At 44.3% G+C, this 12,035-nt stretch overlaps 1 protein-coding gene across 1 annotated transcript in view; it reads left to right on the forward strand.

The window, feature by feature from the left end:
- LOC116360540 (calcium-activated potassium channel subunit beta-4) overlaps positions 1 to 2,971 on the forward strand; it is an 89,946-nt gene extending 86,975 nt beyond the window's left edge. Inside the window, exon 3 of the mRNA XM_031815251.1 lies at positions 676 to 2,971. Within this exon, the coding sequence (XP_031671111.1) occupies positions 676 to 964 (289 nt within the window). The 3' untranslated portion in view covers positions 965 to 2,971. The remainder of the gene's footprint in view (positions 1 to 675) is intronic.
- The last annotated feature ends 9,064 nt before the right edge of the window (positions 2,972 to 12,035 follow it).

Raw genomic sequence — 12,035 nt, forward strand, 5'->3', positions numbered from 1 at the left:
CATCATCCTCCCTCCTCCCATCCTCCTCCCATTCTCCTCCCTCCTCCCATCCTCCTCCCTCCTCCCATCATCCTCCCTCCTCCCATCCTCCTCCCATCCTCCTCCCTCCTCCCATCATCCTCCCTCCTCCCATCATCCTCCATCCTCCCATAATCCTCCCTCCTCCCATCATCCCTCCTCCCATCATCCTCCCTCCTCTCATCATCTTCCCTCCTCCCTCCATGTCTCTGTCTTTCTCCATCCCATCTTGCATTGCTGCCAGCTGTAGCTGTCTGCCATGTGCTCCTGATGTCTCTTCCCTCCTCCACCCCTCACCCTCCTCCACCCCTCACCCTCCTCCACCCCTCACCCTCCTTCAGAAGAGTCGGTGCTAAATCCCTCCTGTGGATAGAAACCTTGTTGTGGATCCTGACTTCTCTGCAACGAAGTGAAACGTGATGTATTTGTCCCTGGATGGAATCCAGAATATATTGATCCTAGATCATCAGACAAACCTTCACATCTAATGTTGATAGGTGACATTTGTGCTGCATTTAGTCTCTTTTCTGTCAACACTGAAGTTCCTGATAGACAGACATTGCTTTGCATTCTGTAAACACTCACCCCTTTCTTGTTTCCTCATGCCCCCCTAACTTCCTACTCTTTTACCCCCTTGCCCTCTATCTCCCCCTGCAGACCTGACGACGTACTGTGGCGGCGCTCCCACGACGCCAGCGTCCTCCTCCACTGCGTCCTGTGGCCCATGGTGAGCCTGCTGGTGGGTACCCTCATCGTCCTTCTCACCGTGTGCGCCCGCAGCCTGGCCGTGCGCGCCGAGGCCATCCAAAAGAGGAAGTGCTCGTACGAGCCGGCAGGCAACTCAGAGCAGGGCAAGACGCCGCCCAACACCAACACCGCCTCCTTCCGGACCCTGCCGATGTTCGCTGTCCCTGTCCGACGCAGAGACCGGGAACAGGAACACTAGATGGATGGATGGATTGACAGATTGATGATGACTGTGGTCTCAGTGGTGGCTGTTGTGTGATGAGGACCTCATAGAAGCGGGGAATGTTTGAACTTCCAATTATGACTGTTCTGAACACTCTCATTCCGCTGGACTGGACTCGAGGCTCATGCACCAGAAATGCTTGTCTGTCTTGTCTAGGTGTGTTTGTCTACTTGTGTAAGAGCCATTTTGTCAGTTCAACTCTCAGCTGGTGAGGGCCTTTTCTAATGCTATGTGTATTACAATGTGTTGGTTATGTCTATGAATAAGCAAAAATCCCAAAAGGACAATGCCGCTTTCTGTCACTGGTCATGTTTTGGACAGGTCTGTGTTACATATTGAGCCTCTGTCTCTGTGCTGATTGTAATGTTGTTTGCGTTTACTTCACTAGCCGAGCTCGGTCTCAAAGTTCAGAGTTCACTGACTTACAAACAGGAAATGTCTGTTACCTTTGAATGCTCTTTAACTAGACTCTTCATTACAAACCCCTGGTCGTATGAAAGGAGGGATCGTGAGGGCGTCCCGGCCAGGACCACCTGAGAAGAATCTTCAACACCAGTTACACAAAATGTCAGTGCTTTGTTCAGAGAGAATGCGGTGAAAGGAATTCTGGGAGAGTCCTTCTAATCTCTGGGACGACAGAGCCAGAAGTAGACCTTGGTCTGATCACCCCCAGCATGATGTACGGTCTTCTTCTCTAGGTGGTATTAGGAAGTGTTTAAATGCCTATCTCACTGTTACTGTTTTTTAACACCCCGGGCCACGATTTAAACAAATCGCAACACCCCGGGCCACGATTTAAACAAATCTCAACACCCCGGGCCACGATTTAAACAAATCTCAACACCCCGGGCCACGATTTAAACAAATCGCAACACCCCGGGCCACGATTTAAACAAATCGCAACACCCCGGGCCACGATTTAAACAAATCTCAACACCCCGGGCCACGATTTAAACAAATCTCAACACCCCGGGCCACGATTTAAACAAATCGCAACACCCCGGGCCACGATTTAAACAAATCTCAACACCCCGGGCCACGATTTAAACAAATCTCAACACCCCGGGCCACGATTTAAACAAATCGCAACACCCCGGGCCACGATTCAAACAAATCTCAACACCCCGGGCCACGATTTAAACAAATCTCAACACCCCGGGCCACGATTTAAACAAATCTCAACCATGCGTATATTCCTTTTAAAGGCATATTGCGGTTTGTTTTAATCCGGTTCCCCCTCTCTCTCCTCTCTGTACCACCTGCCTTTTACTAAACCTGTTTCTAACAAGGCTTCTTTAAGGCATCTGTCCAACTACAGCCAACCCAACCGCCATGGACGGAATATGTCTGTTGTTCATTTTCAGTTGGTTGCCGCAGGACATGTTTGAACCTATTTGGTCCCGATTCAATATGTAGACTGGGCCACGGACAGTTGGTCTGGGTTCAATATGTAGACTGGGCCACGGACAGTTGGTCTGGGTTCAATATGTAGACTGGGCCACGGACAGTTGGTCTGGGTTCAATATGTAGACTGGGCCACGGACAGTTGGTCTGGGTTCAATATGTAGACTGGGCCACGGACAGTTGGTCTGGGTTCAATATGTAGACTGGGCCACAGACAGTTGGTCTGGGTTCAATATGTAGACTGGGCCACGGACAGTTGGTCTGGGTTCAATATGTAGACTGGGCCACGGACAGTTGGTCTGGGTTCAATATGTAGACTGGGCCACGGACAGTCGGTCTGGGTTCAATATGTAGACTGGACCACGGACAGTTGGTCTGGGTTCAATATGTAGACTGGGCCACGGACAGTTGGTCTGGGTTCAATATGTAGACTGGGCCACGGACAGTTGGTCTGGGTTCAATATGTAGACTGGGCCACAGACGGTTGGTCTGGGTTCGGGACAAAACCTGGGACAGGTAGTTTGTCTGTGGTTGGATAGATGTGCAGATGCCTTGACTGTAGCAACTTCCTCTGCAGTCTGTCTTCTGTCTTACCTTCTGTCAGTTAGTGGTTTTAGTTTTTTTCACGATGCAAATTGAATGGGTTTTCTTACCACAGTAGCAGACTTTTTGCACCGTTTTGAATAGTTTGTCGTCCGTATGTGTTACTGCTCTCCGATTGGTTTGAATAGTTTGTCGTCCGTAAGTGTTACCGCTCTCCGATTGGTTTGAATAGTTTGTCGTCCGTTTGTGTTACCGCTCTCCGATTGGTTTGAATAGTTTGTCGTCCGTTTGTGTTACCGCTCTCCGATTGGTTTGAATAGTTTGTCGTCCGTATGAGTTACCGCTCTCCGATTGGTTTGAATAGTTTGTCATCCGTTTGTGTTACCGCTCTCCGATTGGTTTGAATAGTTTGTCATCCGTATGTGTTACCGCTCTCCGATTGGTTTGAATAGTTTGTCGTCCGTATGTGTTACCGCTCTCCGATTGGTTTGAATAGTTTGTCGTCCGTTTGTGTTACCGCTCTCCGATTGGTTTGAATAGTTTGTCGTCCGTATGTGTTACCGCTCTCCGAATGGTTTGAATAGTTTGTCGTCAGTTTGTGTTACCGCTCTCCGATTGGTTTGAATAGTTTGTCGTCCGTATGTGTTACCGCTCTCCGATTGGTTTGAATAGTTTGTTGTCCGTATGTGTTACCGCTCTCCGATTGGTTTGAACAGTTAGTACATCCAGTTAGTGTTTTCCATCCGATTGGATAAAAGAAGAATGTGATCTGACTACAAATCGTTACACCTACCTACCCTGCTCCAAGAAAAGGTTTGCTCTCGACTGCGTTAATCGGACGTACAGGAGTATTCACTTGTGTATTTTCTACAACAGAAGTAGCTAAGACATTGTTGTCCTTGGCTAAAAGAGGAATGATATTTCATACATAAAGCCATATGCTGAACATGTGATTGCAGTAAGAGGCAGCTCCAGGAGAGGTTATGTCCTCTTACAATATGAGCTGTAACAGTAGTACTAAACTAATATATATATATTTTGTGTTGGAAAGAGAATGTTTTTTTATAAAGCCAATCCATTTAAAACGCCTGCTGCATAATGATGAGTAATAGTGCCTGATATAGATATCTTTAATAAAAAGAATAAGAGTTATTGTCTTAGTTATTACTGCACCATATTCTTCTTCTTTCATTAATAAATCTTCTTCGGGATCGGTGTCCCTTCCACGGGACGGTTGAGCTAACGTACTGTAGGCTAATGCGGTTAGCATGAGTTTGTAAGTAACAAGAACATTTCCCAGGACATAGACATATCTGATATGGGCAGAAAGCTTACATTCTTGTTAATCTAACTGCACTGTCCAATGTATAGTAGCTATTACAGTGAAAGAATACCATGCTATTGTTTGAGGAGAGTGCACAATTTTGAAGATGAAAAGACAAATTAGGCACATTTGGGCAGTCTTGATACAACATTTTGAACAGAAATACAATGGTTCATTGGATCAGTCTAAAACTCTGCACATACACTGCTGCCATCTAGTGGACAAAATCTAAATTGCACCTGGGCTGGAATAATACATTATGACCTTTCTCTTGCATTTCAAAGATGATGGTACAAAAAAAATACAGAAGAACGGTTGTTTATTTCTTTGTATTATCTTTTACCAGATCTATTGTGTTATATTCTCCTACATTCAACTCACATTTCCACAAACTGTTTCCTTTCAAATGCTACCAAGAATATGCATATCCTTGCTTTAGGGCCAGAGCTGCAGGAAGTTATATTTGGGTATGAGTCATTTTAGACGAAAGGGGCGGATCCTTAAGAGGATCATTTCAACTATAACATTAACTTTATAACTGCACTGCAGTCTTTCAGAAAACCATTATAAGTAACCGGATTCACAGATTTACTGATGATTTGACCTGGTTACAGGTGAATGACAGATGGTTGTGTTATGATGGCGTCTCACCTGGTTACAGGTGAATGACAGATGGTTGTGTTATGATGGTGTCTCACTTGGTTACAGGTGAATGACAGATGGTTGTGTTATGATGGCGTCTCACCTGGTTACAGGTGAATGGCAGATGGTTGTGTTATGATGGTGTCTCACTTGGTTACAGGTGAATGACAGATGGTTGTGTTATGATGGCGTCTCACCTGGTTACAGGTGAATGACAGATGGTTGTGTTATGATGGCGTCTCACTCTCTACCTCATCAGCCTTGTCCTCTTCTTATTGTTGTTAGTCTCCAGATAGGAGAGCAGTTTCCATTAATTATGCATGTATTTAATGGAGGTTACCATGACAGCCAGGCTTATCACAGAGAAAAGGACATGAGTTATTCTTAGAGGCTCTATGGTTGAGTCTCAAATGGCCCCCTATTCCCTATGGGCCCTGGTCAATAGTAGTGCACTATATGAGGGAAGGGTTGCCATTTGGGAACTACAGATGTAGGATCTTAATTTGATCACAATTTTGTTGCTGAGAATTGTCCTGCACAGCAGGAAATGCAAACTTAGTGTATTTTAGGTTTTAAAAGTATTCTAAAGTTTGTAATTTACACTTTTAAAAATGTCAGATTTGATTTGCCCCCAACAAAAAATATCAATTAATTATCCAATTATCCAAAAGTGTTCTCCTTTAAAGATGACTTGTGTCTACCATGTGTAGCTTTGCTAGACCTTACGCTGCTGCCCAATAAACTTCTGCACACGGTACACAGCACACGGTACACAGCACAGGTATACAGATTTTTGATCTTAATTTGAGACAGTTTGCTACAGCAGCAAAAGAATCCTGGAGCCACAGGAAATGTGAAGTCTTATTAATTATAATCCACATAATAATTCACATTTCCTGTCGCTGCAGGATTAATTTCCTGCTGTAGACAGAAGAACACACAAATGAAGAATAGCTTAGATTGCTTCTAAATATAAAATGTTTCCTTCTGTCTAGATATTTTATTTCTTCAGTCTTCAGGAGACGGAGGGATGGAGGGATCGATAAAAGGAAAACAATCAGCCCTTTTAGAAGGGGGAATGAGAGCAGGACAGATCAAGTTTACAACTGAGGCTTGGTACCAGAGGTGTTTTTGATGAACTCTCTGCAGAGTGTTTTATTAGGCTGACCTTTATATCTCCCTCCCTTCCCCAACCACTAGACAAGTCAAGTGTTGTTCTCCAACTACTAGACAAGTGTTGTTCTCCAACCACTAGACAAGTCAAGTGTTGTTCTCCAACCACTAGACAAGTCAAGTGTTGTTCCCCAACCACTAGTCAAGTGTTGTTCTCCAACCACTAGACAAGTCAAGTGTTGTTCTCCAACCACTAGACAAGTCAAGTGTTGTTCTCTAACCACTAGACAAGTCAAGTGTTGTTCTCTAACCACTAGACAAGTCAAGTGTTGTTCCCCAACCACTAGACAAGTCAAGTGTTGTTCTCCAACCACTAGACAAGTGTTGTTCTCCAACCACTAGACAAGTCAAGTGTTGTTCTCCAACCACTAGACAAGTCAAGTGTTGTTCTCCAACTACTAGACAAGTGTTGTTCTCCAACCACTAGACAAGTCAAGTGTTGTTCCCCAACCACTAGTCAAGTGTTGTTCTCCAACCACTAGACAAGTCAAGTGTTGTTCTCCAACCACTAGACAAGTCAAGTGTTGTTCTCTAACCACTAGACAAGTCAAGTGTTGTTCTCTAACCACTAGACAAGTCAAGTGTTGTTCTCCAACCACTAGACAAGTCAAGTGTTGTTCTCCAACCACTAGACAAGTCAAGTGTTGTTCTCCAACCACTAGACAAGTCAAGTGTTGTTCTCCAACCACTAGACAAGTCAAGTGTTGTTCTCCAACCACTAGACAAGTCAAGTGTTGTTCTCTAACCACTAGACAAGTCAAGTGTTGTTCTCCAACTACTAGACAAGTCAAGTGTTGTTCCCCAACCACTAGACAAGTCAAGTGTTGTTCCCCAACCACTAGACAAGTCAAGTGTTGTTCTCCAACCACTAGACAAGTCAAGTGTTGTTCTCCAACCACTAGACAAGTCAAGTGTTGTTCTCTAACCACTAGACAAGTCAAGTGTTGTTCTCTAACCACTAGACAAGTCAAGTGTTGTTCTCCAACCACTAGACAAGTCAAGTGTTGTTCTCCAACCACTAGACAAGTCAAGTGTTGTTCTCCAACCACTAGACAAGTCAAGTGTTGTTCTCCAACCACTAGACAAGTCAAGTGTTGTTCTCCAACCACTAGACAAGTCAAGTGTTGTTCTCCAACTACTAGACAAGTCAAGTGTTGTTCTCCAACTACTAGACAAGTCAAGTGTTGTTCCCCAACCACTAGACAAGTCAAGTGTTGTTCTCCAACCACTAGACAAGTCAAGTGTTGTTCTCCAACCACTAGACAAGTCAAGTGTTGTTCTCCAACCACTAGACACGTCAAGTGTTGTTCCACAACTACTAGACAAGTCAAGTGTTGTTCCCCAACCACTAGACAAGTCAAGTGTTGTTCCCCAACCACTAGACAAGTCAAGTGTTGTTCCCCAACCACTAGACAAGTCAAGTGTTGTTCCCCAACCACTAGACAAGTCAAGTGTTGTTCTCCAACCACTAGACAAGTCAAGTGTTGTTCTCCAACCACTAGACAAGTCAAGTGTTGTTCTCCAACCACTAGACAAGTCAAGTGTTGTTCCCCAACTACTAGACAAGTCAAGTGTTGTTCCCCAACCACTAGACAAGTCAAGTGTTGTTCCCCAACCACTAGACAAGTCAAGTGTTGTTCCCCAACCACTAGACAAGTCAAGTGTTGTTCTCCAACCACTAGACAAGTCAAGTGTTGTTCCCCAACCACTAGACAAGTCAAGTGTTGTTCCCCAACTACTAGACAAGTCAAGTGTTGTTCCCCAACCACTAGACAAGTCAAGTGTTGTTCTCCAACCACTAGACAAGTCAAGTGTTGTTCTCCAACCACTGGACAGTCAAGTGTTGTTCTCCAACCACTAGACAAGTCAAGTGTTGTTCTCCAACCACTAGACAAGTCAAGTGTTGTTCCACAACGACTAGACAAGTCAAGTGTTGTTCCCCAACCACTAGACAAGTCAAGTGTTGTTCCCCAACCACTAGACAAGTCAAGTGTTTTTCATGAAAGCTCCAGAGAATGAGAAGAGAATTTCCTTCAGAGAATGAGAAGAGAATTACCTTCAGAGAATGAGAAGATAATTACCTTCAGAGAATGAGAAGATAATTACCTTCAGAGAATGAAGAGAATTACCTTCAGAGAATGAGAAGGTTAAAAGAAAGGACTCCCAGACAGACATGATATTTTATTAGACTCTGACCTTGAATCCTTACACATCTATTTAAATGCATGAACTTATCAAATTAATACCAAAGGTAAAGAGGACCTGTCAGGAAACCGTTTCAGTTTGTCAAAATATGGGAGTTCACATGTTCAAATCTATAACCCTATTCCTCATTCCAGCCTTTAAAACGCAGTGCCTCAATTCATCAAATGAAACAAATCTCATACAAAATAGAGATTAGAGATTAAATGGTACTAATACCTCCCTCAATTCTATCAGCGGTAGATTGGGGCAGAGAGGGAGGTGGAAATATGCATAAAACGCCACCGTAATCCACGTTGGAAATACCTTGTTCTGACAAACGGGATTAAGGGATGTAGGTTTGGCTCAGAGAGGATAGGGAGCGTGTGCATGCATTCATGTCTGTGTCTGTGTGTGTGTGAAATCTATGAATCCCGAGGCCTAGTGAATCTGTTTACATTTCTGTTAGGTTGTTTCCACACTTGACTATATTTACCTGTATGGAGGTCAAAGGTTATACAGGCCTCTAAATAACCACTGCCAGGTATCCTGATTATAGAGGTCAAAAGGTTTTACAGGCCTCTAAATAATCACTACCAGGTATCCTGATTATAGAGGTCAAAGGTTATACAGGCCTCTAAATAACCACTACCAGGTATCCTGATTATAGAGGTCAAAGGTTATACAGGCCTCTAAATAACCACTACCAGGTATCCTGATTATAGAGGTCAAAGGTTCTACAGGCCTCTAAATAACCACTACCAGGTATCCTGATTATGGAGGTCAAAGGTTCTACAGGCCTCTAAATAACCACTACCAGGTATCCTGATTATAGAGGTCAAAGGTTCTACAGGCCTCTAAATAACCACTACCAGGTATCCTGATGGGTGGAATTGAAGTAGGAAAAGGAAAAGAGAGAAAGACTAGAGAGAGACAGAGAAGAGGAAGAGAGAGAAAGAATAGGAAAAGAGAGAGAGAGAAATAGAGAAAAGAAGAGCAAGAGAGAAGCGAGAGAGGGAGGAGAGAGAATAGGAAAAGAGCGAGAAGAGGAAAAGAAAGGGAGAGCAAGAGAATAGGAAGAGAGAGAGAATAGGAAGAGAGAATAGGAAGAGAGAGAGAGAATAGGAAGAGAGAGAGAGAATAGGAAGAGAGAATAGGAAGAGAGAGAATAGGAAGAGAGAGAGAGAATAGGAAGAGAGAGAGAGAATAGGAAGAGAGAGAGAATAGGAAGAGAGAGAGAATAGGAAGAGAGAGAGAGAATAGGAAGAGAGAGAGAGAGAACAGGAAGAGAGAATAGGAAGAGAGAGAATAGGAAGAGAGGGAATAGGAAGAGAGAGAGAGAACAGGAAGAGAGAATAGGAAGAGAGAGAATAGGAAGAGAGAGAGAACAGGAAGAGAGAATAGGAAGAGAGAGAATAGGAAGAGAGAGAGAGAACAGGAAGAGAGAATAGGAAGAGAGAGAGAGTAGAAAGAGAGAGAATAGGAAGAGAGAGAGAGTAGAAAGAGAGAGAATAGGAAGAGAGAGAATAGAAAGAGAGAGAGAACAGGAAGAGAGAATAGGAAGAGAGAGTAGAAAGAGAGAGAATAGGAAGAGAGAATAGGAAGAGAGAGAATAGAAAGAAAGAGAGAGTAGAAAGAGAGAGAATAGGAAGAGAGAGAATAGAAAGAGAGAGAGAGAGAATAGAAAGAGAGAGAATAGGAAGAGAGAGAATAGAAAGAGAGAGAGAGTAGAAAGAGAGAGAGAATAGAAAGAGAGAGAATAGGAAGAGAGAGAGTAGAAAGAGAGAGAATAGGAAGAGAGAGAGAGTAGAAAGAGAGAGAGAGAGAATAGGAAGAGAGAGAGAGAACAGAGAGAGACCCTTGACAGGTGTGGAAGTGAAAGCACCGGGACCCATAGGGCTCTGGTCAGAAGTAGTTCATTGCTGCATATAGGTACTGCTGTGCTATTTGGGACACAGATGTAGAGTGGGAAGAGGACCAAGACAGATCTTTAAAAAATAAAATAATGAAATTGTCATTACACTGTCTGTGTAGGGTCAGCTTGTATCAGTGGTGTCAGGTAGCCTCGAGGTTAGAGGTTAGAGGTTAGAGCAGTAACAGTCGCCGGTTCGAATTCCAGAGCCAACAAGATGAAAAGTCTATTGTTGTGCAGGGGGGCACTTAACCCCCCAACCGGTCCAGGGACACTGGAAAATGTTGGACCATGGCTCTGACCTGAACTCTCTGTGGGTGTCTCAGGGGGAGTTGGGGTATGCAAGAAACAGCCATCCATCCCCACACTCATTCACAAATCCACACCAGGTTGAAGCCAGTGTATTGGAGTGTGTGTGAACGACGTCACACATACACACATGATGGTGCACTTCAATCACACAGTACTTTTCTGGGATCAAGGGCTCTATTCAAACTGTGAAAGTGAAGCGTTATAGAAAGGACATTTCTGATTGAGCTGACAGAGCCTTCAGCAAGTATTCACACCCCTTGACTTCTTCCACATTTTATTGTGTTACCGCCTGAATTTAAAATGGATTACATTTACATTTGGTTTCACAGACCTAAAACACAAGACCCCATAATGTCAAAGAGAAATTATGTTTTTAGACATTTTTGGGGCCCCTCTACACACAGAGCTGTCCTAGAGAGGGCCCCTCCACACAGAGCTGTCTTAGAGAGGGCCCCTCCACACACATAACTGTCTTAGAGAGGGCCCCTCTACACACAGAGCTGTCATAGAGAGGGCCCCTCCACACAGAGCTGTCCTAGAGAGGGCCCCTCCACACAGAGCTGTCTTAGAGAGGGCCCCTCCACACAGAGCTGTCTTAGAGAGGGCCCCTCTACACACAGAGCTGTCCTAGAGAGGGCCCCACTACACACAGAGCTGTCCTAGAGAGGGCCCCTCTACACACAGAGCTGTCCTAGAGAGGGCCCCTCCACACACAGAGCTGTCCTAGAGAGGGCCCCTCCACACACAGAGCAGCTCTAAGGTTCTCACTGACAGATTCAGGGTAATGCCTTCTGTAAGATCAGTGCAGGTTACCCAGGCACACAGTCCTACCAGGCACACAGTCCTACCACGCACACAGTCCTACCAGGATATATTCAGTCCTACCAGGATATATTCAGTCCTACCAGGATATATTCAGTCCTACCAGGCACACAGTCCTACCAGGATATATTCAGTCCTACCAGGATATTCAGTACTACCAGGCACACAGTCCTACCAGGCACACAGTCCTACCAGGATATATTCAGTCCTACCAGGATATTCAGTCCTACCAGGATATTCATTCCTACCAGGATATTCAGTCCTACCAGGCACACAGTCCTACCAGGCACACAGTCCTACCAGGATATATTCAGTCCTACCAGGATATATTCAGTCCTACCAGGATATATTCAGTCCTACCAGGAAATGTAATACTACCGGGATATTTAATCCTACCGGGATATTTAATCCTACTGGGATATTCAGTCCTACCAGGATATTCAGTCCTACCAGGATTCCAGTCCTACCAGGATATTCAGTCCTACCAGGATATTCAATCCTACCAGGATATTTAATCCTACCAGGATATTTAATCCTACCAGGATATTCAGTCCTACCAGGATATCCAGTCCTACCAGGATATTCAGTCCTACCAGGATATTTAATCCTACCAGGATATTTAATCCCAGCATGCCGACTCTATCCTCTCTAAATGATGTTAAGTAAAATAAGGTCATGCACATCATTTCCAAGCAGGCAAAATTACAGTTGGGAATTTATATTTTTTTGCAAAC

The sequence above is a fragment of the Oncorhynchus kisutch genome, unplaced genomic scaffold, assembly GCF_002021735.2.
Source record: "Oncorhynchus kisutch isolate 150728-3 unplaced genomic scaffold, Okis_V2 Okis09a-Okis19a_hom, whole genome shotgun sequence".
Lineage (NCBI taxonomy): Eukaryota > Metazoa > Chordata > Actinopteri > Salmoniformes > Salmonidae > Oncorhynchus > Oncorhynchus kisutch.